The sequence below is a fragment of the Manihot esculenta genome, chromosome 2 (genome assembly GCF_001659605.2).
Source record: "Manihot esculenta cultivar AM560-2 chromosome 2, M.esculenta_v8, whole genome shotgun sequence".
In the NCBI taxonomy this organism is placed as follows: domain Eukaryota; kingdom Viridiplantae; phylum Streptophyta; class Magnoliopsida; order Malpighiales; family Euphorbiaceae; genus Manihot; species Manihot esculenta.
In genome coordinates, this window is record NC_035162.2 from 14,291,787 (window position 1) to 14,319,564 (window position 27,778).

Here is a 27,778-nt window from a genome sequence, read left to right on the forward strand (position 1 = left end):
AAGATGCATCGAACCCCATAATTCACTTTCTTAAAAGTACATATTGAAAGCAGGTATACATTTCTCCTTGTTATTTGTGTTCTCCTTTCCCCATTTCACTCTTCCCATTTCGAATTTCCCCCAGCAAAAAAGAAAGTCCACCCATTTTAAGATTCCATTCTAATATTTATAGTAATAATTCATTAATAATTCATCTACTTTTACTCAATTCGTTAGGCTTATTTTATTATTATTATTTTAAATTTTCGATTAAAAGAAAAAAGAGCTTGAAAATGTTAAAAAGTATGAGAAGATGAAACCCATTATGAGTCGTATTGATTGATGGAATTTTGCATGATCCTCCTGCATATACTGCTTCATCATAGAATTAAAAGCTGCTGATGAAAATTCCAAACTTACACTCATTGGAATGAATATGTAGCAGTGTCATTTTTCTAATATGCTTTGAGCATGCAGATTCCAGACTACTCAAACTATCACAAGAAGCATCTTTTCTATATTGCCCTCCCAAAGGACCATTTCTTACATCATAACACAATCACCACATGCCTCAGAGAAAGAGAGATTCCCCAACAAGACAGCTCCAGTTCACATCAGTCATCATAAACATGCAACAAATTCTTTCCAGGAAGATAATGCAGCATCAGCTTTAATTTAAAATATTTACCATCCACCAATCTGTATTTTCTAAGCTATCATAAGCTGTCAACACATAAATACAGTATCACAGTCCAGAATCCCTTCCATCCCCCCATCCCCCCTTCACAATAGCAATTGGGAGGAAAAGGAACAAATGTATGCCTTTCTCTACACCTGCTAACTAGATAAATAACTAGATCCTTCTGCCGTCCATCTTCCCATTATAGATATTTCCTAAATTCAGTTAAGCAAAGGAATTCTCCTTTCCATGATTCAGATTGCAATTCCAACCCCCCCCCCCCCCCCCCCACACACACACACTCTCTTTCCCCTTCTATATCGTGTAACACAATTGGTCTCAGAAAATAATCGGGTTCAAATACCTAAATAAAAAGAAAACGAATGTTTTACTAAGAATAATGCTTCTCATTTACTCTCCATGTCAGTGAAGGATATCCATCTTCCATCTCACACCTCGAGCATATATATTCCTACCACTGCAAGGAGTGAACTCTCCGAAGCCTTCGAGGTGGTCTTCTCTTCTCAACAACAGGCACCACTTTCTCCATAAGCTGCAGGCATAAAAAAAATGTAAGGAAAGGAAAAAAAAAAAAACAGCTGATAAGTTCTTTGCCTATGCTTTGCTGTTCCTATTTAGCCTTGTCTCCTCTCTATCAATTTCATATGCTTACATATATGATAAAATCCATGGAACCATGTTCAAAGAAAACAACGAAACAAGTTATAATTTTCCTTCCCCAAATTTTATACCATGAGATAATTAAATATGTCCAAGCATTATAGATGCACACATAGGAAACTACTTTCACATTTTAGTTTTACCCTTGTTTCCTTCTTCTAGTTCTCATCTCTAAGACTTTCTTCTTATAACCTTGTAAGGAGAAAAACAAGTTGGCAGCTCTCTTTATAACATAAATAGTTGACTAGGAAATCTTAGATCTTATACCTTCATGCTGTAACATATCTTGTATTTACCTACAATTCTTTCTTTGCTTACATGGTTCTTTGATACGAGGTTTGGGTGTTGAATTCAAAATCATGTAAAAAATAAATTAAACCAATTTTCTGCTCATGATTCTAAAACATATTCCAATAGTAACTTATTTAAATATTTTCCTTACTTCAAGCTCATTTGGAAAATCTTTACTGCAACTCCAAGTTGCTGTGTAATTGTGTATGAATAATTGAAAGCTGGGAAATTAAAAATACAAATTTCCTTTCATATGTACAAATATAGAATGGGACTTCAAAGGAAATAGATAACCTACATCAACAATTCAGTATTAAAAGTAATTTTACTTAATTCCTGCATCTTTATGAATCTGGAATTCAGCCTTCTATACCCAAGTTACCCTGCAACATTCAGCTAAAAGAGTAGAAATTTCACTTTGGCTCTTTAAAATTATTAGACTGATTAATTTCCACTTCCCTAAATGGCAAAAGCTGTAAAAATAATCTTAAGAGATCTCATCTTTTATGCCAAGAAACATATGAAGAAAGGACTAACTTTCAGATGAGATGGCTATCTACAGGACTTCTCTCTGAACATGCTGAGTATGTGATGGAAACTCATCCAGAAAGAGGCATCTAAATGAATTTCATGCTGCACCAGCAAAACTTAGTCGGGCCTCTTGTGCTAAACAAATCTAGATCTTCCCTATATGTTCAATACATCAACATCAAAAACAAAAGATAGTCTCACCATCCCTTTTTCTCTTAAGATACTTTCAACAGGAAAAATTAAGAAATGTAACATTACCAAATGGTTTTGTCCTTTAATTTTACAAAAGGATAGATAGTCTATGCTCCTATGTAATATCGTGAGATTTGTCCTTCACAGATTCAATGCTTCTAGTTTACACTAAATCAAAAGTTTGTCACAGGGTTCCTTTACAACATGGGAAAGGTCCCAATAAGAGTCCATATATTTCTTAGTACTTCAAAAATAAGCTACTGACATTCTGTACCTATTCTCTTATCAAAATTAGACACCTTTCAATTGTGTTGAAAAATTATATATATATATATATATATATATCTACATAAACACACACAGACAGATACACAAACAAATACATCCTTAGGTACATCAGTCAGCCCCAACCCACAATACTGCAAGGAGAACCAAAACCAAAATCTTTTTTGTTCCTGTACATCTCTAGTACATGTATGGTCCACCAAAACCTATGTTGACAACAAAATCCTCAGTAGGTTAGAATACTAGGCTTCCTTCTCCTTTCTTCATGCATGTCATTTTGTTTTTATGCCAATGCCTAAATAATCCAGTATATTCGCCAATCCTCCATCTCAGTTAGTTAAAAGCTTGAACACGGTTCTCTTTTCTTTTCTTTCTTTCTTTCTGTCTTTCTTTATAATTATTAGTCAAAGAATCTAACCCAACCAAATGCAAGCATAAGAACATTCAAAATAATAATAACAGTATACCTGCTTGAACCTTTCTTTGGTCCTCTCTTCCTGCACAACAAATTTCATTGGTCAGAACACATAAAATACTTTGCTTAGGTAATGTAGAACAAGTAGAACATCAGTATGGCTAAAACTTGCAGGACGGTCCAAGACAAGTGAGAATACAAAATAATATTAAATAAAAATTGGATGTTCTCTTTGACAGTCGCTGACAATTAAAAATAAAAGTACAAACCAAGAGGAGAAACTAAAAGGTATAGCAACTGTGTTTACTTGATCCAATCAATTTTTTCAATATAAACAGAATCAAGAAATGACTAGCCTGCAAAACTCTCCAAACAAAATGAAATATGGTGAATACTTGATGAGATTTAACTTAAGCTTTGGTGCTCAAAAAATGTTTTTAGATAATTCCCGATTAAAAAAGTAGTCATTTAAGTGCCATGAAGATCATCTATATGAATGCCATAATCAGTGTGAGTTGAGCTATACTGTGAGGCTGGGTGAATACTCAGCATATTAAGAAGAGAAATGGAAGGAGGAATGAGGGCTCAGGATGTAGGGAAATAGTAACTCACACCAATTGCCAAAGTCTTACTCATTTAAATATTCTAAAGCTGTTTCAGAGAACTAAGAAAAACAAGTAGAAGAGAAGAAGCAATAGGACTGAAACGGAAACAGTATGAAACAGACACAGGTGCGCAGCTACAAAGTTACAAACTAAGACAACCTGTCTTATATGTACAATGATGCACATTTATTTTTAATTTACCCTTTTCCATTAATGATTAATGACTCCAAAAGTTAGAGAAAATCACAATATTAAACATGCAGATACTAGACACTTCACACTAGTTTAATTTAGCACACGCTGCACACCCCTAATGATGACAACGAGAACAGAATTAGATGCACTGCTTCAGGTAGACAACACCAAGAACATGAAATTAACACCAATAATTGATGGCAGACTTCATTACTTGAATTGATGGCACACTTCACTTCAAAGTAAGCAGCCAAACCAATCACAAAGTCTCTATGTTTTCCTATAGCTCGCCTACAAGTAATTAAGTAGGCAAGTGATAAATCAATAGTTAAAGGCATTTCCCTGGATCCACTGCAGATAGAGCAAGTCGATTCATGTTAAAGTTGTTCAAGGGACCATTCTTAAGGGAAAACCTTATCAACAGGACAATTTTTTTTTCACAACTTAATGGCAAAACATTGAAATAATGCAGAGTGGTGAACTTCAAATAGCCAGATCAGAAAGTTCATTGAAAAAAAAATGCAGTTGAACTTTTGTTATTGTAATTATCATTTTATTTTATACCATAACTTAGCTGCAAGTAGTTCTCTAGTCTGAACACTGCAATGAGAAATGTATTAACTATCAATAAAATTAGAAGTGTACTCTGATTACAGCAAAGGATTCTACACACCTAAAATTCCTTTTTTTCCCTAAAACATTTACAATGAGAAGTTACCTTCTCTTTCAACAACTGCTCATTCTCCTCCTCTAGCCTCACTGCCAAGGACTCCAATTCCACCTGATAAGCCTAAAACCCAGAAGAACCAGCAATTTAGAAAGAGAATGCGCCATAATTGCAACAAAATCCATCAAAAGAACATATATACCTCAGCATTTATGCCAAAAACAAAAAGAGAGAACATATTTCAACTTACCTGCTTCCTCTCTCTAGACCTGGCAGCTGACTCCCTATTCTTGATCATCCTCCTCTGTCTTTGCTGCGCCGCCTTATCTAATGGTTCCATTACGAGAGTCCTACCTCTCTTTCCCCTGCCTACAACATTTCCACCTCTTCCAGCAACCAACTCAGTCTCATTTGGAAACCCAACAATCGACCCCTCTACTTTATCCAACATCTGAAACGCACTGGGTGGAACCGGATCAAACGCATAAACTCCCCCACTCAACCTCTCCGGCGGTGGCATCTTGACTTCATCCTCCTCCCCAACCTCTACTGCCCCAGTCTTGACCAGAAAATCCTCCAACGTCATCATCTCATCAGGCTCCTCCTTCATCTCCTTTCTCCCCGCGACAATTTCCCGCCACACATCGTCCACGGTTTTACTAGCCTGAGGAAGAACACTGTTTATTTCTTGATTATTGCTACTATTAGTATGGTTTGTCTCAATTGTAGCCGGGGCCGGCGCCGGTGGAGGTGTTTCCGAGAGGAGCGGAGCAGGTGTGTCCATGAGAGTAATTTGGGCATCAAGGAGAGTGGACTCAGCCGAAGGAGTGGCGTAGACATTACTTAAGATGCCGTCGACGGTCATCGTAGACGCTGCCGATGATGATGAAGTTGACGTCAGACTATTGATGCGTCTAGTTGGATTAGAAGAACAAGAAAAAGAAGTAAAAGCAGTTAGTGGTTTTGCAGAAGCAGAAGCAGAAGCCGAAGAAGAAGCACGTCGAGATCGAGCCGTTACTGATGAAGATGATGATGAGGTCAGATCCGAACTTTTCGGTTTCGACGACGCCATCATCTTCGACGACGCCATTCCAGGGTAGTTTTCTCCTTTTTCTGCTCCGATATATCCTCTTTCTCTCTCTTTAGGATTTAGTTCGAAGAAATTACGATTCAACCTTCCTTTTCTTTTCCCTTGTTTCTTCACTCAGCTGTGTTCTTCTAGGCTCTAGCTATGGTGTGTATTTGGATTCTCTGTACATATTTTTCAGGTCTGAGTCTAGGGTTTCGGAATTTTGGGTTTTCCGACTGTTGGGATCGGGGGGACTGGGTTTGATGGAGCGTGGGCGCGTGCGCGCTGAAATTTATTTGGATTAGTTTAACTCCATTGAATTAACAACAATTTAGAGGGTTTTTGCGTTTCCCTTTTATTCTAATGGATCAGTTTCTAAACACTACTTTTAAAAAAAATACATTGATAAATAATTTAAAGGATGTGAAGATGTATGATTTAATTTATATTTAAATAGTATTTATATATTATGCTGTTAGTAAGAAGTGTTATTCCAGTTCAAAAAAAAAAAAAGTAAAAAGTGTTATTAATTATATTATTAAATATTAATTTAATTTAAATTAAATTATATATATTGAAATAAAATAATAATAAAAATATTATATATTTTTATTTTAATTAATACTATATTTTAATTGATACAGTTTTATTTTTTTATAACATTAAAAAATTATTACTATTTATTAATAATATAATATATATTAATTTTATATAAATTGAATTATAAATTTTAAAATAAAAATAAGTGAACTCATAAAATAATTTTTTATTTTTTTATATTTTATTTAGATTATATTATTTTGTTAGTATATATTAATTATTAAATTTTTATATTAATATAAATTTTAATATATATTAATAAATTATTATAATTATAAAATAAATATAAATATTATAAAAATAATTTATATATAGATAAAAAAATAAAATTTATTTTATAAATAATTACTTTTTAAATTTTATATATATTATAAAATAAATTATTAATTTTATGTATATTTAAATAATAAATAAATTATATAATATATACGATTATTCATCATTTTACATAAAAACCGCAACCATTAAACATAATTTTATTAAAGGTTTTAGATATTTCAGCTATAATTAATAATCGTTATTAGTTATTAACTATTAGCACCAGCACTACACTATCAATTATAAAATTGATATTTAATAGTTAAATCAAATAAACTTTTAATTTCTATTTAATTTTTGTTAATCAATTAAGTATTTAATTTTTTTTTTTTTGACAATAGACCTAATTACATATAGAATAAATAGATTAAAGCTAATCAAATCGATTTAAGTTAAACCAATCAAAATTCAAAAAATCAATCTAAATTCAGAAAGACCACGGCAATTTCATCGACCTTCTATATTCGACAAACCTACTAAGCTACTGCAACCCAACTCAACATAGCAGACAATCAAATGCTTTAGCTACTTCAAACTCAAATTAGAAAACAAAAATTAGAGACCCTAGAATCTTGAATGAAAGACACAAGCTAAAAATCTGAGAAAAGGACAAACTCCATGCATGTAATTGGAAATATATAAAGAACAACATCAATGGCGAAATGGCAGTGAAGAATCTTATTAACATCTCAATCTCCTATAGTATGAATAAAAATTGTAAAAAAAAATGTGAGGCAATGAAATCTCTAAAACAAAACACTACTGATTACCACATTTTTGTTAAGCACAATAAAAGAGTCACACCAGTACAGACCAACAAAGTCTGTCACATGCAAACCCCAATTCATAAGAAAAGAAGCTAAAACTAAACAAACACTATATAATGAAAGAATAAGACAATGGGAAGGGAATCATCGCCGCAAAAGCAACTCGAAGGACAGACTTTTCCCTTGCCCAGGAGGCAGAGAAAAGCAAACTAAAAAACAACTAACGAGAATCGAAGATGACTGCCTTGTTGCTAGACGAAGTAGAAGTGAGCTTCCCTCCTTGCAACCTTCCTCTTTGCTTTCTTCTTTATTGTTTCTTTCATTCCTCATTTTTCTCCCTCTAAAAACTCTTTCTTTTCTTCGCCCATTAAATTCATTAAAAAAATTATCTTTTCTGTTAAAAAAATTATTGTCAATTAATTTCTTAATAAGAGTAACATCTTTATATGATATTTCATGCTGAATTCTCATATCCTTTCATCCCTCCTCCACCTCTCTCGCTCTTTAATTTTTTTTTTTCGTCTCATAATTATATTTTTATTTTTATTTTTAACTGTTTTAAAATAGTGTTCTCTTTATTTTTTTATATTATAATTTATATATATCGACTATTATAATTTTAATTTATTTTATTTTATTTTCAATATAATTCATAATTAATTATTTTTTTTTTCATATAAAAATTCAAATAACCTTTTAATATTAAGTTCAAACCACATGTCTTTAACAATGATTTACTGTTTCAATGAAATTAATGTCTCCTTTTCTATTAAAAATAAGTATAATAAAAAAAATATTTTTTTACTAAAATAACTATATTTTTATTTATGTAAAAAATAAAGTAAATAAAAATTGAGGGACAGATTGAATATATGCATATGAAGTAGTTGCGTTCTGAACCATTTCCATCTCTAGTCTCTCCATCCCACTGTATCAAGCTCTCTTCTCTTTTTCAACACTTATAAGTAAACCTGAAATAAGAGCCTTCAAACTTTTCAATATGAACTATTATACATTGGTAGGTTTTGCTGCCATTCAAACTTCATCTTCATGTCATTACTACCATTCAAATTGTAAATGGAACTTTCTTCTTAGACAAGGTATCAAAGCAATTTCCCTCAAGGTCAAGAGAAATAAAGTTCCAAATACTAGACAAATTACCATGCTTGACCATTCTTCTTGATGGATAAATTAATATGCAAAATTTCTTTTTTTCCATAATATGGAGTAAAAAAATATGAGTTTTTTTGTTGATAATGCTAAAAAGATGAGCTTGGAATACCAAGCAAGAGAAAATATTTAAGAATAAGTGGGTAACAGGCAATATATGAAAAATGAGAGGAGAGTGGTTAATTTAAATTCGCTGTTTATGGATCGAATTGAATGTAAATTTGTTGTTAATTCGTAACTAAACAGATTAATAACAGATTTTTTATCGATTAGTAAGGAAAAAATTTACTAGAAAGATCTTGTAGTGCTATACAACGGTAATGCAAAGGAATAACGGCGAATTGCTGGTCTTCTTCATTAATTTGTAATTTACATAAATTGCATCATTAAATATTTTTTTTATAAGTAATTAATCAAATACTTATTTCTTATAATAAGTTTTTTTAAAAAAAGAACTTCTAAATATGTCAATCTCTGTATATTTTCGAATATTTATTTCTCTCCTTTTCTGTATGTATACGAATGGCTACCGATTTATTCTCAATAAGCATGTTGGTTGTTTTTTGGGACATTTTATTTAAATATAATACTTTTATATGTCACTTATTTTGTACCGCATGTTATTATTCACGAGAAATTATTTTATTTTAAATAATATTTGATGACCGCTGGATTTTTTCACCCCGGTCTAAGACCAGACCCATTAGGACAGTCTATACTCTGAAGGCTTCTAAGTCTCCTCCAAGAGTCAGGTCCAGCCCACTCAGCTTAAAGACCGGGCTCCAGTCAGATTCTTCAATCAGGCCGGCCCAGCTCTTTCGGCCCAATGAACAGATCCCCTTTGAGCCTAGTCTTAACTTTATCTTCCGACCCAACTCGGAACCAGGAAGGAATTCATCCCATTTGTCCCTCCGCATGTGTGCCCGGGGAGAATCAGGGGCCGTTACGCATGGGGCAGAGATCTGATTTTCTCGTACGTCCGTATCAACGTGGTAGAGACAGGTGGCCCAGTGATAGCCAGTTTGTTATACGTCATTAGCAGACGGAGGAAAGAGAAAAAGTGGAGATACTTCCCTCTAGGTCTAAGTTTTTCTCAAGCTTAGAGAACCCTTGTAAAACCCTATTTTTCTGGATCTCAAATCATCAATTGGCGCCGTCTGTGGGGACATAACCTGGTCCTCATGAGTACGGTGCGCTGAGCGAGCACGCTCAAGCCTGTATAGGGGAGAAAGAACCCTACACAGGTGGATCATAGGTATCCCACATCGGAAAGAGGTTGAAAGGGAGAAGGCCCTATAAGTCTCTACCCTTGAAACCCCAGTGGACGCGTTTTAAGCAAAACCGTGCGGCCTTGAGCCAAAGCGGACAATATTCATTGGTGTGGACTCAGGATCCAAATGACTCAACGTCATCAAATGGCGTCGTCTGTGGGAACATAACCTGGTCCTCATGAGTACGGTGCGCTGAGCGAGCACGCTCAGGCCTGTATGGGGAGAAAGAACCCTACGCAGGTGGATCATAGGTATCCCACATCGGAAAGAGGTTGAAAGGGAGAAGGCCTTATAAGTCTATGCCCTTGAAACCCCAATGGACGCGTTTTAAGCAAAACCGTGCGGCCTTAAGACAAAGCAGACAATATTCATCGGTGTGGACCCAGGACCTAAATGACTCAACGTCATCAATATTTATACTAAATTTAATTTTTTACCATTATTATCATTTATATCTTAATTTTTTATTTATCTTATTATTTGTAATAACTATTTCTCAAAATCTTATAGCTTTTCTAATTAATTTGTTATTTAAAAATTATTGTATTATTTTTCTTATAATATATAGCTAATTAACTTAACACTTTTTCCTTTAAAATTAGTAACATATATTAGCATCTATCTGTTTATATATAATATAAACATGTTTTTGTTTTGTTTTACTATTATAAAAATTAATAAACCACAATAATAATGTATTTAATATATATTATTTTAAATAAGTAATAATAATTATGTTATTATTATTATAATTTTAAATAAGAATAATAATGTAACAGCTGATTAATAACATAAAAGTTTATATAGGACAAAAAATTTTGATTTCACAATTTATTCAAAACAATATTAAATGAATTTTTTAAAAAAATCCAAGTTGAATTTTATATGTTAAAATTAAAATTTTAAATAATAATCTATAAAAATATAAATATTAATACTACATAACACTCACTCAAAATAAATAATAAAGTATTATTATAACACAAGTCACATGACGTAAGTCATAAATTGATATAAGAAATTCTTATCTAAAAGAGGATCAAAACACTATAATACTTGATGTTCCGCCAAATTCACCCCTTCTCGAGTTTTATATAAAAATGTATAGTTAGCGGATATATTTAATAAATTTTCGTTACACTTAAAATTGCGGAATTCTTTATCAGCTCTTCAGTATCAGTTAGATTTCTAAGAGATTAATAACTAATTCTATCTTCTTACAGTAGAAAATTAAAAATACACAAAATTCAATATATGCATTTTTACATACTCGTTCTAAATTCAAAATAATTTATTACATTCGTTTATTTTAATAAATAACTGATTTGAATATTAAAGTGGTTGTAGTTAAACGTTAACCACTTTATTTTTTCTCCTTTACAAATTGATGAATCACAATTTAATTATATTTTCAGTCACATAAGTATTTCCTTAATCATAAATCATAACAAGTTAACAGCATATCTTCTTTTAATTCCAATTAATGACTATGAGATAAGTTGAAATTTCTGTTTTAATTTGGATTGAAAGTTAAAAATCATGAACATTAAACATATACTAGAATTTTCAGTAAAAAATGCTAGAATTTGGGCAATCATTTTAATTTTAAATTGCAAAATGATAATTTATATTGATAAAATTGAAGTGATGGGACCCAAAGAGATGACGTACATTGCATACATATACATGAACAATGTGTTGTGGAAACAAAGAATAGATAGACACATAGATTTCCCCAACCAATTTTAAGGAATTGAAGTAGGGTTTGAAAGATTCCTAGACGTTACAAACTATAAAATTGTATTCATATAACAACCTTAACCTTTTTTTTTTTTTTTTTGGGGTATTTTTTGGATTTGCCTTGCTTTGTGCATAAGTTATGATAAAGGCATATATGCAGGTGGCTAGTGAAGATTTTATGAGGCATTATCTAATAGATACCTACTCTAACTCTGCCACCTTCTTCTCCATGCACGTAGCCTTTTTATCTTCACGTTATTTTCACTTGTTTTTTATTATTGGATTTTTCTTTTGTCTATCCCAAGCTTCATGTACCAGCTCTCACCCATTCTCAGGTGCACCAGTTACTCAAGTTAGCTGTATTTTGCAAGTTGATTTATTTTTGTATATATTAATTAAGGATTGGTATTTTAAATAAAATAGAATACAAAATTTTAAATAAGATAAAATATTAAATTTATTATATAAAAAAGATAACAAAATGATGCAAACCTCAAAAGGTTTGCTTTGATTCGCAATGCATAAAGTGATATTTACACCAATAAAGCTTAAAGTTAGATCGTAATATTAAACTTTCTTGACGAGTCATATGAAGATATAGTAGTTCGAATAAATTAAATTATTTAAAATTAAAATTTTGTAAAATTTTAATTTAATTAATTTTTTATTTAAAATAAAATAATTTAAAATTTTTAATTTAAGAAAAGAATAAAAATCATGTAAGATTATATAAAAATTTATTTAAATTTTTTATTTTTTTAAATTAATAATATCAAATTTATAAATCTTACAAGAAGGAAATCTTGACAAAAAATGGAAAATTATAAGCGAAACGTCTCACACAATTTGTTTTCTAACAAAATATTTGCTAACATAGGGCTAGCCATTCGATTATCAAATCGAAAATTCAAAATTTTAGTATTTATGAAAATCGAACCAAATTGATTTTAATTAAAAATCAAATTGAATCGGTCTGATTCGGTTTGATTTGATCGATTTAAATTTTTAATAATTTTTTTTATTTTTTACACTTTATTTTTAATATTTTAAATTTTAATTGAAATATTTTAATTTTAATATAATTAAAAATAATATACTATTATCATTAATCAATTCGATTCGTTTTTAATTTTTTTCTGATTAAACTCGAACTGAATCGAAATAACGAAATCGAAATAATAAAATTTTTAAAATTAAAAATTAAATAGAATCGAATCGAAATAAATAAAAAACTAAATTAAAATTTTAAATTAATTCAGTTCAATTTGAATCGAATATTTTTCGTTCGGCATAAGATAAAAAAAAAACCCTAAAAAGGAAGAAATATTAAGAGAAATTAAATTTGCTATAAATTATAAAATAACAAACATGTGTGAGAAATAACACAAAATGAGATAGAGATATACATACGCATAATCCATCCTCGGCCGTCATTCAACTTTCCACGTATATATACATAAAATACTCTAATGGATTGAGTATCTTATAGGTCTTTTATTATTATTATTGAGTTGTTTTTTATGCATGAGTTTTTTTGAAAAATTATTAAATTATAATTTTTAATATAAGAAAAAAACTCAACATGCATGATAACTTTATTTCCTGGGTATAGGAAATTAAATCACTCAAATATATTTTATTTTAATTATAAGATTTTTACTATAAATATTTCTTCAAAATTTTTATATGATAACAAAGTAAACTTTTGTGTATTCTAATTTAACGGTAATTAAAATAAATTATATAAATTTCTTATTTCATCAACCCAATTGAAAATGTTAACTACCTTGCATGATATTCAAAGGGTTTGTTATTATTATTATTATTATTATTATTATTATTTTTGTGACAGTTTTGAGCCTCAGGCTCTATGAAAATCTTGTGTTCTAGGTATGCAATAACCAATGGGAAACTGTGCAAAATGACAAAGTGGAGGAACAATATAAGGACAAGTAAACAGGTATAACAATATAAAGACAAAATATATAAAGACCAAAAGCCCTATCCTATGCAATAAAGGTCCTGAAGAGAAGGAGCTCTCTTCAGCAATTTTTGGCCTTAAGATAATTGCAGACAAATTGGAAAAACAAATAATTACTCTCTCTCTCTCTCTCTTTCTAAGATGATTAGATATATATGAAAAGGTGACGTGAATTATATTACTTAAAATGCCTTTTAGAGAGCTTTATAAGACATTAGATGCATAAATCAAAGGACAACCTACGAATCAGAGTTCCTTGTTCACTCTCCATCCTTAGAACCTGTAATTATTATCAAAAAAAAAAAAAAACTAATAGCTTGGAGACTTAGCTGTGAGAATTTTCATTCAAAGTGATTGACAGCTATTTCCATCTCTTAGTCTACCACCGTTCCCCCCCTCCTCCACCTCCTCCTCCTTCTTATACAAGGATTTATTGAGATGTGGGCCAGATTTAGAGTTGCAAAGATCAGAAAAGGTATGTCATAAATGAACATCTCTTTTCATTTTAATAATACCCATGAACAAATTTATTAATTAATTAACATGTTTTGTTGCTTTATCTGCAAAATGTGATTTTGGAGATATTTTCCTGTCAATTTTCAGATGAGAAAGAACTGGGAGATGTTGGTGAAAGCTTAAGCGTTAATGAAGAATATGTTTGTGCATTAAGAACACAATCATATGCTGATTTCTTTGCTAAAGCTCAATCACTTGTAAACCAGCAGCCATCATTTCCATCTTTCTGTCATCACAAATTCTCTCAAGTTCTTCTTGAACCAGATCAAGAAACTATTCCTGCAATTCTTGAATCTGCCATTTTCTCCAAGATCCCTGAACTCAAAGGCCTTATGCTTAACTACTTTGATTTAAGTGCTGAGGCTTCAAGAATTTGCAGTCACCTCCTTAAAAACATCAACCAAATCCAATCAAACCACCAATATATTCAACAAGTACTCGATACCACAGTCAATTATTACTCCCCTGAGAAGGCCAAACTCGCCGTTTCGGAGCTGAACTTGTTCATCAGCCAAAGAAATCCTTTTTCTACCCCTGACAAGAATGACTTCAAGCAGATTCATGACAGATATTCATCAGTATTAAATCATCTAAGATCCAAGAGAAAGAAACTGACAAGGAAGATGAAGCTAATCACATGTATCCACAAGGCAAGTGGGATTTGCATAACAGCAGCTGGTAGCTTAATAGCAATTACAGCAATTGTTTTAGCAGCACACACACTTACTGCAATAGTGATGGGTCCAGCAATCTTCAGCTTTCCACTAAAGGGCTTGAAGAAAAAAATCCAGAGGTTCAGGTTCCTGAGAAACGGATCATTTCTCAGGAAAGCTGAGCAGCAACTTGATGTTGCAGCTAAGGGAACTTATATACTGAACAGGGATTTTGACATAATGAGTAGACTTGTTGCTAGACTGCATGATGAGGTTGAACACAACAGGGCAATGATTCAGCTGTGTTTGGAGAGCAGGGAAAATAAATTTTCCCTGGAAATAGTGAAGGAGCTGAAGAAGAGTGATATTGGGTTCAGGAAGCAAGTAGCAGAGCTTGAAGAACATGTTTATCTTTGCCTTCTAACTATTAATAGAGCAAGAGGCTTAGTGATTAAGGAACTGAATAATTCTGCAGGCATTGGAAGTTTGAGATAGCATCAGTGAATTAGTGCATGATTTTTATGTACAGTGTAATAATCTGTTATTTGTTTTGTATATATACAATTAATTAAATGTAAAGCTTCCCCATAATTATTGTCTGAAAAATGAAAAATAAAGTCATTTTAAAAAAAAAAAGATTTAATATTTTTATTGATAATTTTTCTAAAAAATATTTTTAAGCAAATAAACATTGCTTAATTAGACACTTTTATAACAACAAATATTTTCTTAAATTCCTTATTTGAAATTAAAAAAAATTATGTTTTTACTAAATTTTTTTATTTAAAATGAAAATATTTAATTTTTTAATTTATAAAATTTTATTTTAAAGAAAATAAAAATCATACTTGATTTTGTTAGGAATTAATTTGAATTATTTTCTTATGAAATAAATTATATAGCAAATGGGGGAAAATATTTTAAAAGTTTTAATGTTTGAATCCTCAAAAAATTAAATTAAAGAAAATTGAAGGTCTTTTTTATTTTTAGAAATTTACTAGACTATATGCATATGTTCAACTTCACACTTTAAGAAAATAATCTACTTGAAGAAAATTTACTAGAAGAAAATAATCTACAACTTCACACTTTCTTCTCTGGAAAGTTGGCAGCAACTTGATGCGGTGGAAAAAGTCGGCAACATTATCATATCGTGTGCGAGAGAATGCAACGGGCAGAATAAAAAAATTGAAAGAGAAAAAAGAAAGGAGGAGAAAAAGAGAGAGCCGAGAAAAGCAGCATTTTTAGGGTAAAATCAGATTAACATGCGTTTGGGGGTTTGTTCACCGCTGGATCGCCCTTAAATTCAGAATTTCAGTTCCTGACATCTGATTCTTTAAATGGAACGGTGGAGATCAGATTGAAGGTTTGTCGGTCTACATCTCTCATCCATTTTTTCGTATTTAACATCTTTGTTGTTGAGATTAATTTGTGTATCTGCGACAAGAACATTACGATGGGGTGCTTGTGACCGTATTTAGTTTAAGTGGAGATTTGATGTAGAATCCGGTTTTCCTCTTTGATTTGAAGTGGTTTTCCTGTTACATGTTCTTGTATTCTTGGTAGACTTGATTTGGTTGTGTTTTGAGCAATTTGATGTTGAAGTTTGTTGCTCAAATTTTGATGGATTCGCAATAAATTGGTGCTGGGCTCGTAGACAATTTGGGATTATATGGTTGATCTTGTGTTGATAACCCCCAATAGAAGTGATATCAGAGCAGTGGAATTTTTTATTAACTTACGCATTCTAGAAATGGTGGGGAGAGTGAATAAAATGATTTGTTTGAGTGATTCAAATTACTACCTTTGGAAGTGCAAAATGAGTGATTTATTATTTGTGAAGTCATTGCATCTGCCTGTGTTTGCTACTCAAAAGCCTGATTTTAAAAGTGATGAAGACTGGGAATTTGAGCATGAACAAGTATGCGAGTATATTAGGCAATTTGTTGATGAAAATATTTACAAAAATATTAGCACTGAAAAAAAATGCAAAAGCATTGTGGAAAAAGCTTGAATTGTTGTATGCTTCAATGGAAGTAATAAGTTATTTTTAGTGACGAAATTGATTCCAGTTAAAATATAAAGAAGGGAGTTCTATGGCTGACCACTTGAATGAGTTTCAAGGAAATATAAATCAGTTGGCTGCTGTGGGTATGAAATTTGATGATGAAGTTCTTGGCTTATGGTTGCTGAGTACTTTACCTGATTCTTGGGAGACATTTAGATTCTCACTTGCTAATTCAACTCCTAATGGAGTTATCTCCTTTGAAGTTGCTAAAAGAGGTGTCTTAAATGAAGAAATAAGAAGAAAGACTCAAGGTTCTTCACCTCAATATGAGTTTCTAGTCACAGAAAATAGGGGGAGAAGTAAGCAGAAAGCTCAAGAAGGTAGAGATAAAAGTCGGAGCAAGTCAAGATCGAGATACAAGAATGTCGAGTGTTATTACTGTGGCAAGATGGATCATATACAAAAAAATTGCTTCAAATGGAAAAAGGAAAATAAGGGTGACGGTGCTAAACAAGAAAGAAAAGATTGAAAAAAGACAAACTGGGTTGTTACTGCTGCCATTAATGATCTCTAGGCTGAGTTTGAAACAATGTCCTTCTACAGATGAAGAGAATGAAAACGTGAAGAAAGTTCCTTGTAAATATTATTTTATGGAAAATTTAAAATTATAGAAAAAAATATAAAAAAATGAACTAGATATCCATAACAAAAAAGTTATAAATATTATTTTAATAAATTCATGATATATCATTTGAACTTATATATATATATATATATATACTGCATTTGAATTTGAAATTTTTAATTTAAAATCTTATTCTTTTAATTATATCATTTGGCAATTCTTAAATACCTTCGGGGAGAGAAAAACACATTTACATAGATTAGATATAGCTTTACATAGTAAAATAATTTTTAAGCCTTAGCTTCAATATAAATATATATAGCCACAGATATACGGATAGATTATTATCAAAACTTTAACCCTTAGCTTCCAATTTGTAATTTTCACCGTATGCTAAATTAATACAAAAATTTTAATTTAGGTTAAAATTGACACAAAAAAAAATCGACTATAATTAAAAAAAAAAAAATTTTTTTACTATTAAGCCTAAAGATAATTATAAAATCATAAATTTAGTAAAATAATAAATTTTACTTAATATTATATAATAGTAATTAACAATAACTAATAAAATATAGCTAAAATACATTGAATTTGAAATTTAGTGCTCCATGTAGTTAAAAAATATCAAGTTTAAATATTAAATATAAAATATATTTAAAATTTGAATAAGAAAATTTTACACTATTATTAACAGTCAGTCTAGTTCGAATTCAGAATAATTTTGAATAATTCAATTATTAAATTTATTTAAATAATTTATCTATTAAATTTTAGAGTGCAAGTAGTATATATAAAAAAGATATAGCTAAAAAACAGAAATAAGAAGCATTAGTCACTTAGTTATAAATGGTATTTTTTATTAATTATATCCTTAATTTCGATTGAAAAATTTATTTTTAAATTATAATTTATAAATATAGATCTATAATAATTTTTTTTTAAAACTTGGTTATTTAAGTTTAAGAAGTTAAAAAAAGTCCCATAATGATTATTATTGGAAAACGTAAAAATTAGAGAAGAGTTAGAGAAAAAAGAAAAAGGTAAAAAGAGAATAAAATCTAAGTTTTGTTGGGACGGCCTTCAAGTCTCCCTTCCATCTAATTGTTACTTTGCTTTTAGTCTTTTTTTTTTTTTTTTTTTTTTTTTTTTTTATTTATCGTAACTTGTTAGTGTGTTTACTGTGGTAGTTTTTATCTGTGGTAGTTTTGGATTTGTGAGTTTTGCATGTAGGTGTACTCGATCTACTCCAAGGAGGGTTTTTAAGTGCTGACATCGATATCTTGGGATCGCATCGCTACGTTCGGCAAATTCTGTTGCGTCCTCTCTCTCAATGGTGGTCACTCTGTCGGAGGTCTAGGCCTTTCTTATCTTGTTTTGGATTTTGGTGGATGGCAGAGGGTCGATCTTGATTGATTTATTATTGGTTCAGTTGTAGTGTTGGGCTCTTTTCTTCGACTCATCTGGTAGCTGCCCTTATACTCTTGTGTGGATTATTCTTTAGAGATATACATGGAGTTTTTGCCTTGTTTTCATCGCTTTCTTTCTCTGTTTTCTCCCGTTGTGGTTGTGGCTGTGGTAAAGGAATGGTTAGACTGATCTTTCTGTTGATTTTGAGTTAGATATTTATTGTTGAGTTTGTATATTTTATTTGGCTCTTTGAGCCTTTTAATGCAACACTCTTACATGGTAAAAAAATTATTACTAATAATAAAATTAATAAATTTTATTTTATTTATATTAACTATTAATAATAATGGCAAAAAATCTGTACTTACTAGTTTTGAAAGTTCTACTCAAAATCATAAACTTCTATATATTAATTAAGAAGCTAAACTTGTATATATGATTAATTAAGCTATAAGTTTTTTTTCTCCTTCATCCTTTGACATGGTCTCAAACTTTTTTTAAAAGAATTTTATAAATTTTTGTGAACGTAATCTTTAAAATAAGTAAACAACTTTTTCAACTATTTTTTCAATAATATTTGATAACCGAAAACAGATTAGATTTAGTTTTTTTTTTTGGCAATTGATATTTTTTCTTTTTTATTTAGCCACTTTTGTTTTTTTCCATGGTGTACAAATATTTTATTTTGTTTATTTTCCCAACAAAAATTTTCGTATAGTGTTGTGTCTTTTTTGTACAGTGTATTAAATGCTACTCATAGATTAATTCAACGTATGTTTTTGAAAGAAACAATTGTTATATGGCCCTTTCTTTAAGCTAATATTCCATCCATTATATTTAGACATATGTTTCTGACAGTCACAATATAGCCCATCATACCATCATATTGATGGTCCTCGGTTCCGGACTAATTTTGTTGGTCAGGAAGATAGGTTGGGTTCTTCTAGTTTTCTTATGACGTCTAGTAATATCCTCAAATCCATAATTAGGAATAATAACATCATTCGGTATGAATTAGGCTATTTCACTATTAGAGCAAATGACATTAGGGGAGGTGCTAGTTTATCTAAGTTATTTAGGGGAGCTACTAGCATAACTCTAAACTGCTAATAATTGAATCATAAAAAACTTAAATAAAGAAACGACATATCCAAAAATAAAGCAGACAGTGTGATTAGCAAGACGAAAATGAGTCACTTTCGAAAGGTGTTGAGGGTTTTTCGATGTGCTCACTTGAGGTGGTTGTTAAAATCTGACATGCTTAACTAAGTGAAAATGATTTGTAAAGGCTAAAAGCATAATTTAGTAGGTCAATTTATGAATATTGAAAAATTGAAAACTAAATTGAAACATGGTAAAGAGTTTAGTAGGTTAAAGTGTGAATATAGAAAGTTTAAAAGTAAAATTCAATTTTAGTCCTCTATTTTCTATTTCTTTATCTAAACCCTCCATGTGTTACCTAACTAAGTATGAAAGAAATGACAAAGCAAAATGAAAAATGAGTTGTTTTCTTCCACCCACCTTATGGCCGAAACTTATACCATTTGAAAACAAAAATCTTGTTTTTTTTTTCTTTCACCAAATCCAAGCTAATCTCTTATCAAATCAACTTCTTTCTTTAACAAAAATTCATCCTAAGATCAAAAGCTAAAGAAAGAGCCATATATTGAAAGAATTGAAGAAGAAAAGTTTAGGGTTCTGTATGTATCAAGCTTGAAAATCAAAGGTGAGTTTAGAAATGTGTAGGAAATAGAATCTTCTCATTTTTTTTATGCATGAATTTGAATTATAAAGTTTTAATTTTCAATTTATCCAATCCTTCCCTAAAATATAAATTGACCTAGGCGAAGGAACATCAAAGGAAAAGGAACATTAAAGGAAAAGGAGATAGTTAGAAAGTAGAAGTGGAAAAGAAAGAGAAATTCAAGAAATGTTTAGTATTTGTATGATTTTTCTGTTTTCTCATGAATATGTGAAATTAGGGATTGATTTTACTTGCTGGAAATATTGCTTTGATTGTATAAGTATGTAATAAGAATATTGGAATAATGTTTGAAAGGCTTAAAAAAAAAAGAAATTTAACATGGGAGTTAAAAGTGCAAACCTGGCAGGATAGGCTTTAACATAGCAACATGTGTTAGCAGTTTCATAACTCATTGTGTAATTATTAAAACTAGGCCTAAAATATACCAAATGAAAGCAGAGACAGAGCTAAAATTTTCATGAATTGATCAAATTTTAAATCTATACGTAAGATGATGTAAATTGTAAGCGATTTTAAACTAGACACAGTGATAGAGCATCCGAAATATACTGTATTGATTATACCATAACTTATTATGTACTTAATGAAATTAGTTAAAACTAGGGCAAAATGAATCTTAAGAAGTTTACCTGAAATTTTATATAAGATACTTAAACTTGAATTTGTATGAAAATGTATGCATCTGATATGTTTTTTGATACTATAAATAAGTACCAATACTTCACTTATTAAGATCTTATTGAGCAGTTTGTAAAAAAAAAATTTATAACTTAAGGTGATCAGATTTGCATAAATTATATCTTGTTGGAAAGATAAGACATAAATACACATTTGTTATGAATAAATTTAAGTCAATTTATAATTTTAAAGTACTTAAAAAGTTAATGCAAAATTTGATAGAATGCAGTTTTTTTGAATTGAAATGCATAAAATTGACATGTTTACTTAATTGGTAAGAACTATGGACGTACTTGCTTATCGTACTTGATTTTCTCACGTGCTTACTTGATAATAAAACTTATTTATGCATGATAATTTGAGTAAACTTGTCATTCTTTACTTGTTAGTGGTATGAAATGTAAGAAGTGAATTGACTTAACGCACTATTGGAATGCTAAGTCGACAAAGTTTTGCACTATTGCCATGAGTTTCTTATCTTCTTAATCTTGACATATGATATATGTACTTTAAAAATAATTTCAAATAACTTCAAATGACATGCATTTATGTTGAATAATTGATACATTGAATTAATGATACTTAACCCTGTTAAACTTAATAGGAGTCGAGGTTAGTTTAAGGGTATAACATGCCATATAAATATATAGAATTTTGCAGTATTGCTACTGATACATATATATATTTGAGATTACATATCAAGTAACTCATAAGCATTACTTGCTATCACAGTTTTGGTCTCTGAGCCTACCGTTTGGCACTCTGTGTCTATCGTTATAACTCCTTATCTATCTACTCGACCATACTATGTATTTATAAGGACTGAGAACCTAATTAGGATTGATACTCGATTTTTTTTGTGAAATTATCAGTGAATGTTAACATGTTTACATTTATTGCATGCATAAAGTTATGGTGATTTACTATAAATATAAAATATGCAATAGTGACAAAAGAAGATATTTTATTGAATCTAAAGAAAGTTCTTGGTGTGCATATGGATACATACGACACTCATATCTTATACAAAAAAATTTGACAAGTATGATTTGTATCATGTTGACTGCATTTGATAATGCTTGTAATTGTTTACTTAATTATCTATATATATGAATTTGTTTACTTAATTAGAATATATTTACTCTATTTTGTTATTTGCTTATATCACATACTAAGTATTAGTTCAACGTGTTAGTTTCATACAGGTTGTAAATAAAGTAATCATTATAGTGGTTGTCAGAGATCAATAGCAGACATCAAAACCATTATCATAGCGGGTTGTTTTGAGTTTTTGAGTCATTGTACAGTGATATTTTGACATATACATATTAAATAAAATGGGTTATGAATGCTATCTAAGTTAAAATAATGTAATCATGTAGGGATAAAGAAAAAGAGCTAAACGTCTGCATGTGATGATACTCATAGAAAAATAAGGGATAAAATTATTATGAAATATGTGCTAAATTAATAAATAGCAAGATGCCAAATGACAGTTGATAGTATAATTATAAATTTTTTTTAATATATACTACAGGTTGAAATACTAATAAAATAAAGGAAATTCTATTAAAATTTTAATTTAAAATCTCACATATACTTTATTCACTTTATGAAATTTACATGAACTAATAATTTGGTAATTAGATATAAAGGAAATGGTTTAATTTTGAAATATTTAAGAAAGTATAATTTATGATAATTCTTACTATATTTACACTTTGATAAGGAATGTTATATGTCTACTTGGACCTGTGTCACTCATAATTTTCAATCCATAACGGCTCAGTTCAATATCAAGTGAACCTTAATCGGCTTATTAAAGCATAATCCCTTTTTATATTAATATTTAAAAATATACTTTAAAAAAAACTATATTTCAGCCTCCACATCTTAATAACAAATGAGACTTAATATATGATAGTAATTTATTTTACCTATTTTTTCAAACTGGTGGAACTCTTTTTTTCAAAAAATGAAAGTGAAATATGACTTTTGAGAATACAAAAATATATTTAAAAAATATTTATCAATTAGTTTATTTTATCATTACTTAATTTTGTTTTATAGATTAAGATAATAATAATAATAACAATTCCTTAAACAAATTAGTAACAATTTGGTTAAACTTTTTTTTTACCTATTTTAATATTGGGTTAAATTTAACTATTAATTAATAGTCCTTCAATTTCATAATTTTTTATTATTTTTTAGTTATCTTAGTCTATTTTTTTATATTATAATAATTATAAATCGACTACTATAATTTTATTTACTTTATTTTATTTTTAAAGTATTTTTTAATATTTAATAAAAATTATTTTTTTAAATAAATATAATTAAAAAATTAATAAAAATTATTTTTTAAATATATATAAAAAATAAAATAGATAAAAATTATGTGAAAAAAATATTATATATTTATTCAATATAGTATTTAATATTTTCCATGTTTGAGTTTTCTTGTTTGTAAGGAATAAATTCTACCATTCATAATTCAGAAAAAAATTGAATTTTTACTTACGTGATAGTTTTGAGTGTATAGGATAATTTGCTTAAAAACATAATGATTTGAATTTATTAAAAAATTAATTAATTCATGAATTTTAAAAAATAGGACCTAAACATTGATTCCTTTTTCAAAAATTAATGATGTCATTTAAGAGAAAATCCACTTACTAGCAGTTAAAAAAACAAAAAGACACAATTTAACTAACCAAACTTCCACTGCCAAGTCGCCCACTTTTCTTACACCGCACTTTGGTCTCTTTTCCCGAAATCATCGTCGCCAGCGGCCAGACCATGAGGCGTTTGCCATCGGCGCGAACCACCGGCGGTTTAGGGGTGGCAGCGATGTCCTACGTGGCGGTGGATTACCTGCGCCACCTATCCCCAACTTGGCACGAGCGTCTACAGCCAGTACTTTGGTCTGTACTAGCTCTAATCGCCATTTCTCGGGTCCCTGTCTACAGGCACTGGTCCTCCGAGGTTCGAGCTGCCATCCCATTTGTTGCTTCCATGTTCTTTATGCTCGCCTCTCTTCTCTTCGAGGCCTTATGTGTGCGCTTCGCCACCGCCGTGCTTGGCCTGGATTGGCACCGGTAATTGCTTTGCCATTTTCTTTTGTGCTATAGTTTTTTGAGTTGAAACTGGAGCAACCCAGATGGTGAATGCGGTGTTACATGTGGTGGGGTTGCTTTATTTTTTTGTTTTTCTGGGTATATCATGTGGGTCGAGTTTGATTTGTGTTACTTTCTGTTCATTTGATTTAGAAGTGGGTCAAGTTTGGTTCTTCTTCAGATTTCATTTTCTGTATACTTTCTGGGTTGTGCAAAGTCTGCGACTAGTTTGAAGTAGTTTAGATCCCGTTTTCTTTGTCCTGTTCAACATCGATGTTTAATGTTTACTTGGGTCTGTTTTCTTTGCATTATACCAAGTTACTGATTTGGAATCTTATTGAGTTTCAGTGAGATTTGATCTTTATTGATTTTAGTATCCTGGGATATAAATGTGAGTTAATGTTTACAAGATACTGTTGAATCTAAAGTTCTTAAGGTTGCTAGTACAGTAAATCCCGATCTATCTCTTGCTCCGTGTTTTTCTGAGCTAGAATGCTTTTAATTGGTCAATCTGCACCATATGACTACTCCAGTTAAGAATTAATTTTGCTTGATTGAGTGGAAGATTTGAGTAAATTCTTCCAGAATTTTTTTCCCAGAATGTCTTAAGGTTTTGTTCAGATTGCTTTGTTTCATTAAATTTTCAGACTTGCAAATCATAAATATAAATTTATTTTGTAATTCTAAAAATTTTATCCAAAGACCAAGTTCACATTTGAAACAAGCATAAAATTATGAGTTAGGATCTTAGGCGAAATTTTCATTAATTCTATCAGAGGTCATACAACACAGTAAACTTTTCATGGGATGTGGTTTGTTCAAATTTTGTTGGTATGGTTGTCCAACATACTTGCTATAAATTATAGCTGAACTCAGTCTTGTAGACTCAGTTATTGAAAGTACATGCAGAATAGATATTCCATGAAGAATCATGCTCTAAATCCTGAAAAATTAGAATGTTGTTCTCTTAGTCAAAATCTCCACTAGTTGTCCAGTGATTCCAAATTTATCATGACTTAGATTTAAATAAAAGGATATAATGTGCCTCTGATTTACATTTGTATAAGTTGATATATTCCTTTCTCTTGCAGGAAGTTTCATGCTGCGAGTATATTTAACCTCCTATAACTATTTTATTTTTTTTTACATATTGTCAATTATTGTTAACGGGACTATTGATTGGCTTGGTAATGTTGAACAGTGATACATCTCCTCTTCCTGACACGGGCCAGTGGTTGCTCCTCTCACTGAATGAGAAACTTCCTGAACCATTGGTTGGGATACTGAGGGCTCGTATTATTGGACTGCACCATTTCCTGATGTTATTTATGATGCTGGCTTTCTCTGTGCTATTTGACTCTGTAGAAGGCCCTGGTCTTGGACTAGGAGCAAGGTACATGTTCACCATGGGAATTGGCCGTTTACTTCGGGCCATTACTTTTGTGTCGACTATCCTTCCATCGGCCCGGCCTTGGTGTGCTGCAGCTCGGTTTTCAGTTCCAACATACCCTCATCATTGGGCTCAAAAGTATTATGTCCCTTATGCCTCTGATGCTCATGCTATTCGTCAGATAATACAATGGGATATAGCTTATGGTAAGTTAAATTATTATGGACATCTGTTTTATCTTCTTAATTTTTTGTTTTATATTTGAACCCAAAGATTACATTTTCTTGTTAGGTTGAATTTCCAATTGTTCCTCATGAAGCTTTTGAATTTTTCAGTGCTTTTTAATGGGATTCATGTCCAAGCTACATTTGTTATGATGAGGTGCTAGTGAGGACTTTTGTCCTACTGTCATAAAGTTGGTTATTTAGAGATTTGAGATTTTTTATCACTGTGTTCTGATAATTTATTCTTTTGGATGCTTCAATTTATAGATTAGGCAAAACCCATTGTAGAGGCACCCATTAAGATTTAGAAAGGTTTACGATGATGGGACTTAAATTTTTGTTAATATAATGAAGCCGCTTTCGATTCTTCCTTGGACTTGTGCTCTGTTCTCCTTTGTTAGCTATTCTTTGACTAACTACAGAAGAGATCCTTCAAGCTCAAAATATTGTATTCACGTCTTTTCTGCAATTTTCCAGCTGACACGGGGGAGTACCAGGGTGATTACCGTCCGGATTGGGGTTCAATGAGTTTCCTTATAGATTTCTTGCGACCAACTACACAAGGATCATGGTACAGTCTTCTGAAGAAAGCTGGAGGTGGCTGCAATGACCTCATTTACAGTGGTCACATGCTTGTTGCCGTACTAACAGCTATGGCTTGGACGGTAAATTTGTAGCAACAGAACTGCATTCTGCAATCATCTAATGAGCATTACTCAAAGTTTGTAACGCCTAATAGTTTCTCGCGTCTCACTGCTGCAGGAAGCTTATGGAGGTTTTAGCTCAGCTTTCATATGGCTGCTTGTATTACACAGTGCACAAAGAGAAATACGAGAACGACATCATTATACTGTAGACTGCATTGTGGCCATATATGTAGGTATCCTTCTGTGGAAAATGACTGGCTATATCTGGCCAACTAAAGACGTCACGAGAAGTCGAAAACTCTTGAAGCTTGAGAAAATTCAGAGTAGATTAATGCAAGCTGCAAAAGACTCGGACATGGACGAAGTGAGAGAGCTACTTAAGGAGATTGAGTTAAGCAGCCAAGAGAGCCAGAACAAAGGCCAAAGCAAGTCTATGTGGTTGTTTGCTTGTGTGACGATATTCTCAGCGCTTACAATCGTCCTTCTAGCCTTCACTTTGACGAGCGATGGGTGATCTTCTAACAATTCTTCCCACGAGTTTGAACATTCGAAATTGTATGCGCATGTAATTTGAACATTGACAGTAGAAATTGTCTGAAATTCAGTTGAGATAGTTTAGTGGATGCAGCATCATAGTTGAAATCTCTGTGACCATGTCTGTGGTGCTTGGATTTGCAAGTACTCAAAACATAATTGAAAGAGTGAAAATTTTCTGTAAACAATATCTGGGAAGAAGTTTTTGGAGGTAAGGAATGGATTTTTAAAGTATTGTTTATTTGCATACATTGATACTTCCATGTATCATACCAGCAGTAATGTAGGAGGTATTTTTCTATAACTTTTTTTTCTAAAGAATCTTTAGAATTATCACTGCTTTCTATTGCCACTGACAATCAAACTAAGCTTTCTCAAGAGATGTAAGATTTTGGAGGTTTTAGGATCAGTGAACGACTTCTATTTTAAGGTAAATTACACTTTAATCTTTAAATTTTAACTTAAATTTTAACGTAATTAACGGATTAATTTATGTGTTTTTAAATTTAAACACTTAAATCCCTTTATAATCAATTTAAATTTTATCAAATTCATCTAAATTTGAAATTCTTCTATTCATAATTTTATTATTCAACTGGTCAAAAAGTAAATAAATACTTCAAATACCTAAAATACTTTTATCACTTAAATCCTTATCAATGTAAATCCTTATCAATGTAAGTGAAACATTTTATATTGAGCGAATTACATTTTAGTATCTGAATTTTAGTATAATTAACGGATTAATTTCTATATTTTAAAAATTAAATCTT

General features: G+C 30.7%; 3 protein-coding genes across 5 annotated transcripts; 2 read left to right on the forward strand and 1 right to left on the reverse strand.

The window, feature by feature from the left end:
• Positions 1–621: 621 nt before the first annotated feature.
• On the reverse strand, positions 622–5,934 carry LOC110609760 (G-box-binding factor 4). 3 transcript variants are annotated; one of them, XR_006350060.1, is made up of 5 exons: positions 4,771–5,934; positions 4,572–4,643; positions 4,060–4,144; positions 3,106–3,135; positions 622–1,211 (listed from the first exon to the last, which is right to left on the reverse strand). XR_006350060.1 is itself a non-coding variant. In XM_021749551.2 (4 exons), the coding sequence occupies exons 1-4, from the start codon at positions 5,608–5,610 to the stop codon at positions 1,131–1,133; spliced, it is 1,023 nt and encodes a 340-aa protein (XP_021605243.1). In that variant the 5' UTR covers positions 5,611–5,927; the 3' UTR covers positions 622–1,130. The 3 variants fall into 3 exon arrangements, 1 of the variants encoding a protein (XP_021605243.1); XR_002487080.2 differs by lacking the exon at positions 4,060–4,144 and adding an exon at positions 2,168–2,317 and having other exon boundaries at positions 4,771–5,932; XM_021749551.2 differs by lacking the exon at positions 4,060–4,144 and having other exon boundaries at positions 4,771–5,927.
• A 7,442-nt stretch (positions 5,935–13,376) lies between these two features.
• On the forward strand, positions 13,377–15,100 carry LOC110608974 (UPF0496 protein At1g20180). The gene is made up of 3 exons (XM_021748265.2): positions 13,377–13,415; positions 13,815–13,911; positions 14,040–15,100. Exons 1-3 carry the CDS (start codon positions 13,377–13,379, stop codon positions 15,098–15,100), a joined length of 1,197 nt encoding a protein of 398 aa, XP_021603957.2.
• Positions 15,101–23,798: 8,698 nt separating this feature from the next.
• Positions 23,799–27,252, forward strand: LOC110609895 (protein PHLOEM UNLOADING MODULATOR). The gene is made up of 4 exons (XM_021749727.2): positions 23,799–24,192; positions 25,412–25,806; positions 26,302–26,489; positions 26,587–27,252. Exons 1-4 carry the CDS (start codon positions 23,894–23,896, stop codon positions 26,983–26,985), a joined length of 1,281 nt encoding a protein of 426 aa, XP_021605419.1. The 5' UTR covers positions 23,799–23,893; the 3' UTR covers positions 26,986–27,252.
• The last annotated feature ends 526 nt before the right edge of the window (positions 27,253–27,778 follow it).

Bases quoted from the DNA above. Each gene is read 5' to 3' on its own strand.
- LOC110608974 (XM_021748265.2), top strand. From the start codon at position 13,377: ATGACAAAGTGGAGGAACAATATAAGGACAAGTAAACAG. The intron at 13,416-13,814 runs GTATAACAATAT...TCCATCTCTTAG, and splicing joins ATATAAGGACAAGTAAACAG to TCTACCACCGTTCCCCCCCT. The intron at 13,912-14,039 runs GTATGTCATAAA...GTCAATTTTCAG, and splicing joins AGTTGCAAAGATCAGAAAAG to ATGAGAAAGAACTGGGAGAT.
- LOC110609760 (XM_021749551.2), bottom strand. From the start codon at position 5,610: ATGGCGTCGTCGAAGATGATGGCGTCGTCGAAACCGAAAAGTTCGGAT. The intron at 4,644-4,770 runs GTAAGTTGAAAT...TCTGGGTTTTAG, and splicing joins GGTCTAGAGAGAGGAAGCAG to GCTTATCAGGTGGAATTGGA. The intron at 3,136-4,571 runs GTAACTTCTCAT...TTTGTTGTGCAG, and splicing joins AGCAGTTGTTGAAAGAGAAG to GAAGAGAGGACCAAAGAAAG.
- LOC110609895 (XM_021749727.2), top strand. From the start codon at position 23,894: ATGAGGCGTTTGCCATCGGCGCGAACCACCGGCGGTTTAGGGGTGGCA. The intron at 25,807-26,301 runs GTAAGTTAAATT...GCAATTTTCCAG, and splicing joins ACAATGGGATATAGCTTATG to CTGACACGGGGGAGTACCAG. The intron at 26,490-26,586 runs GTAAATTTGTAG...TCACTGCTGCAG, and splicing joins TAACAGCTATGGCTTGGACG to GAAGCTTATGGAGGTTTTAG.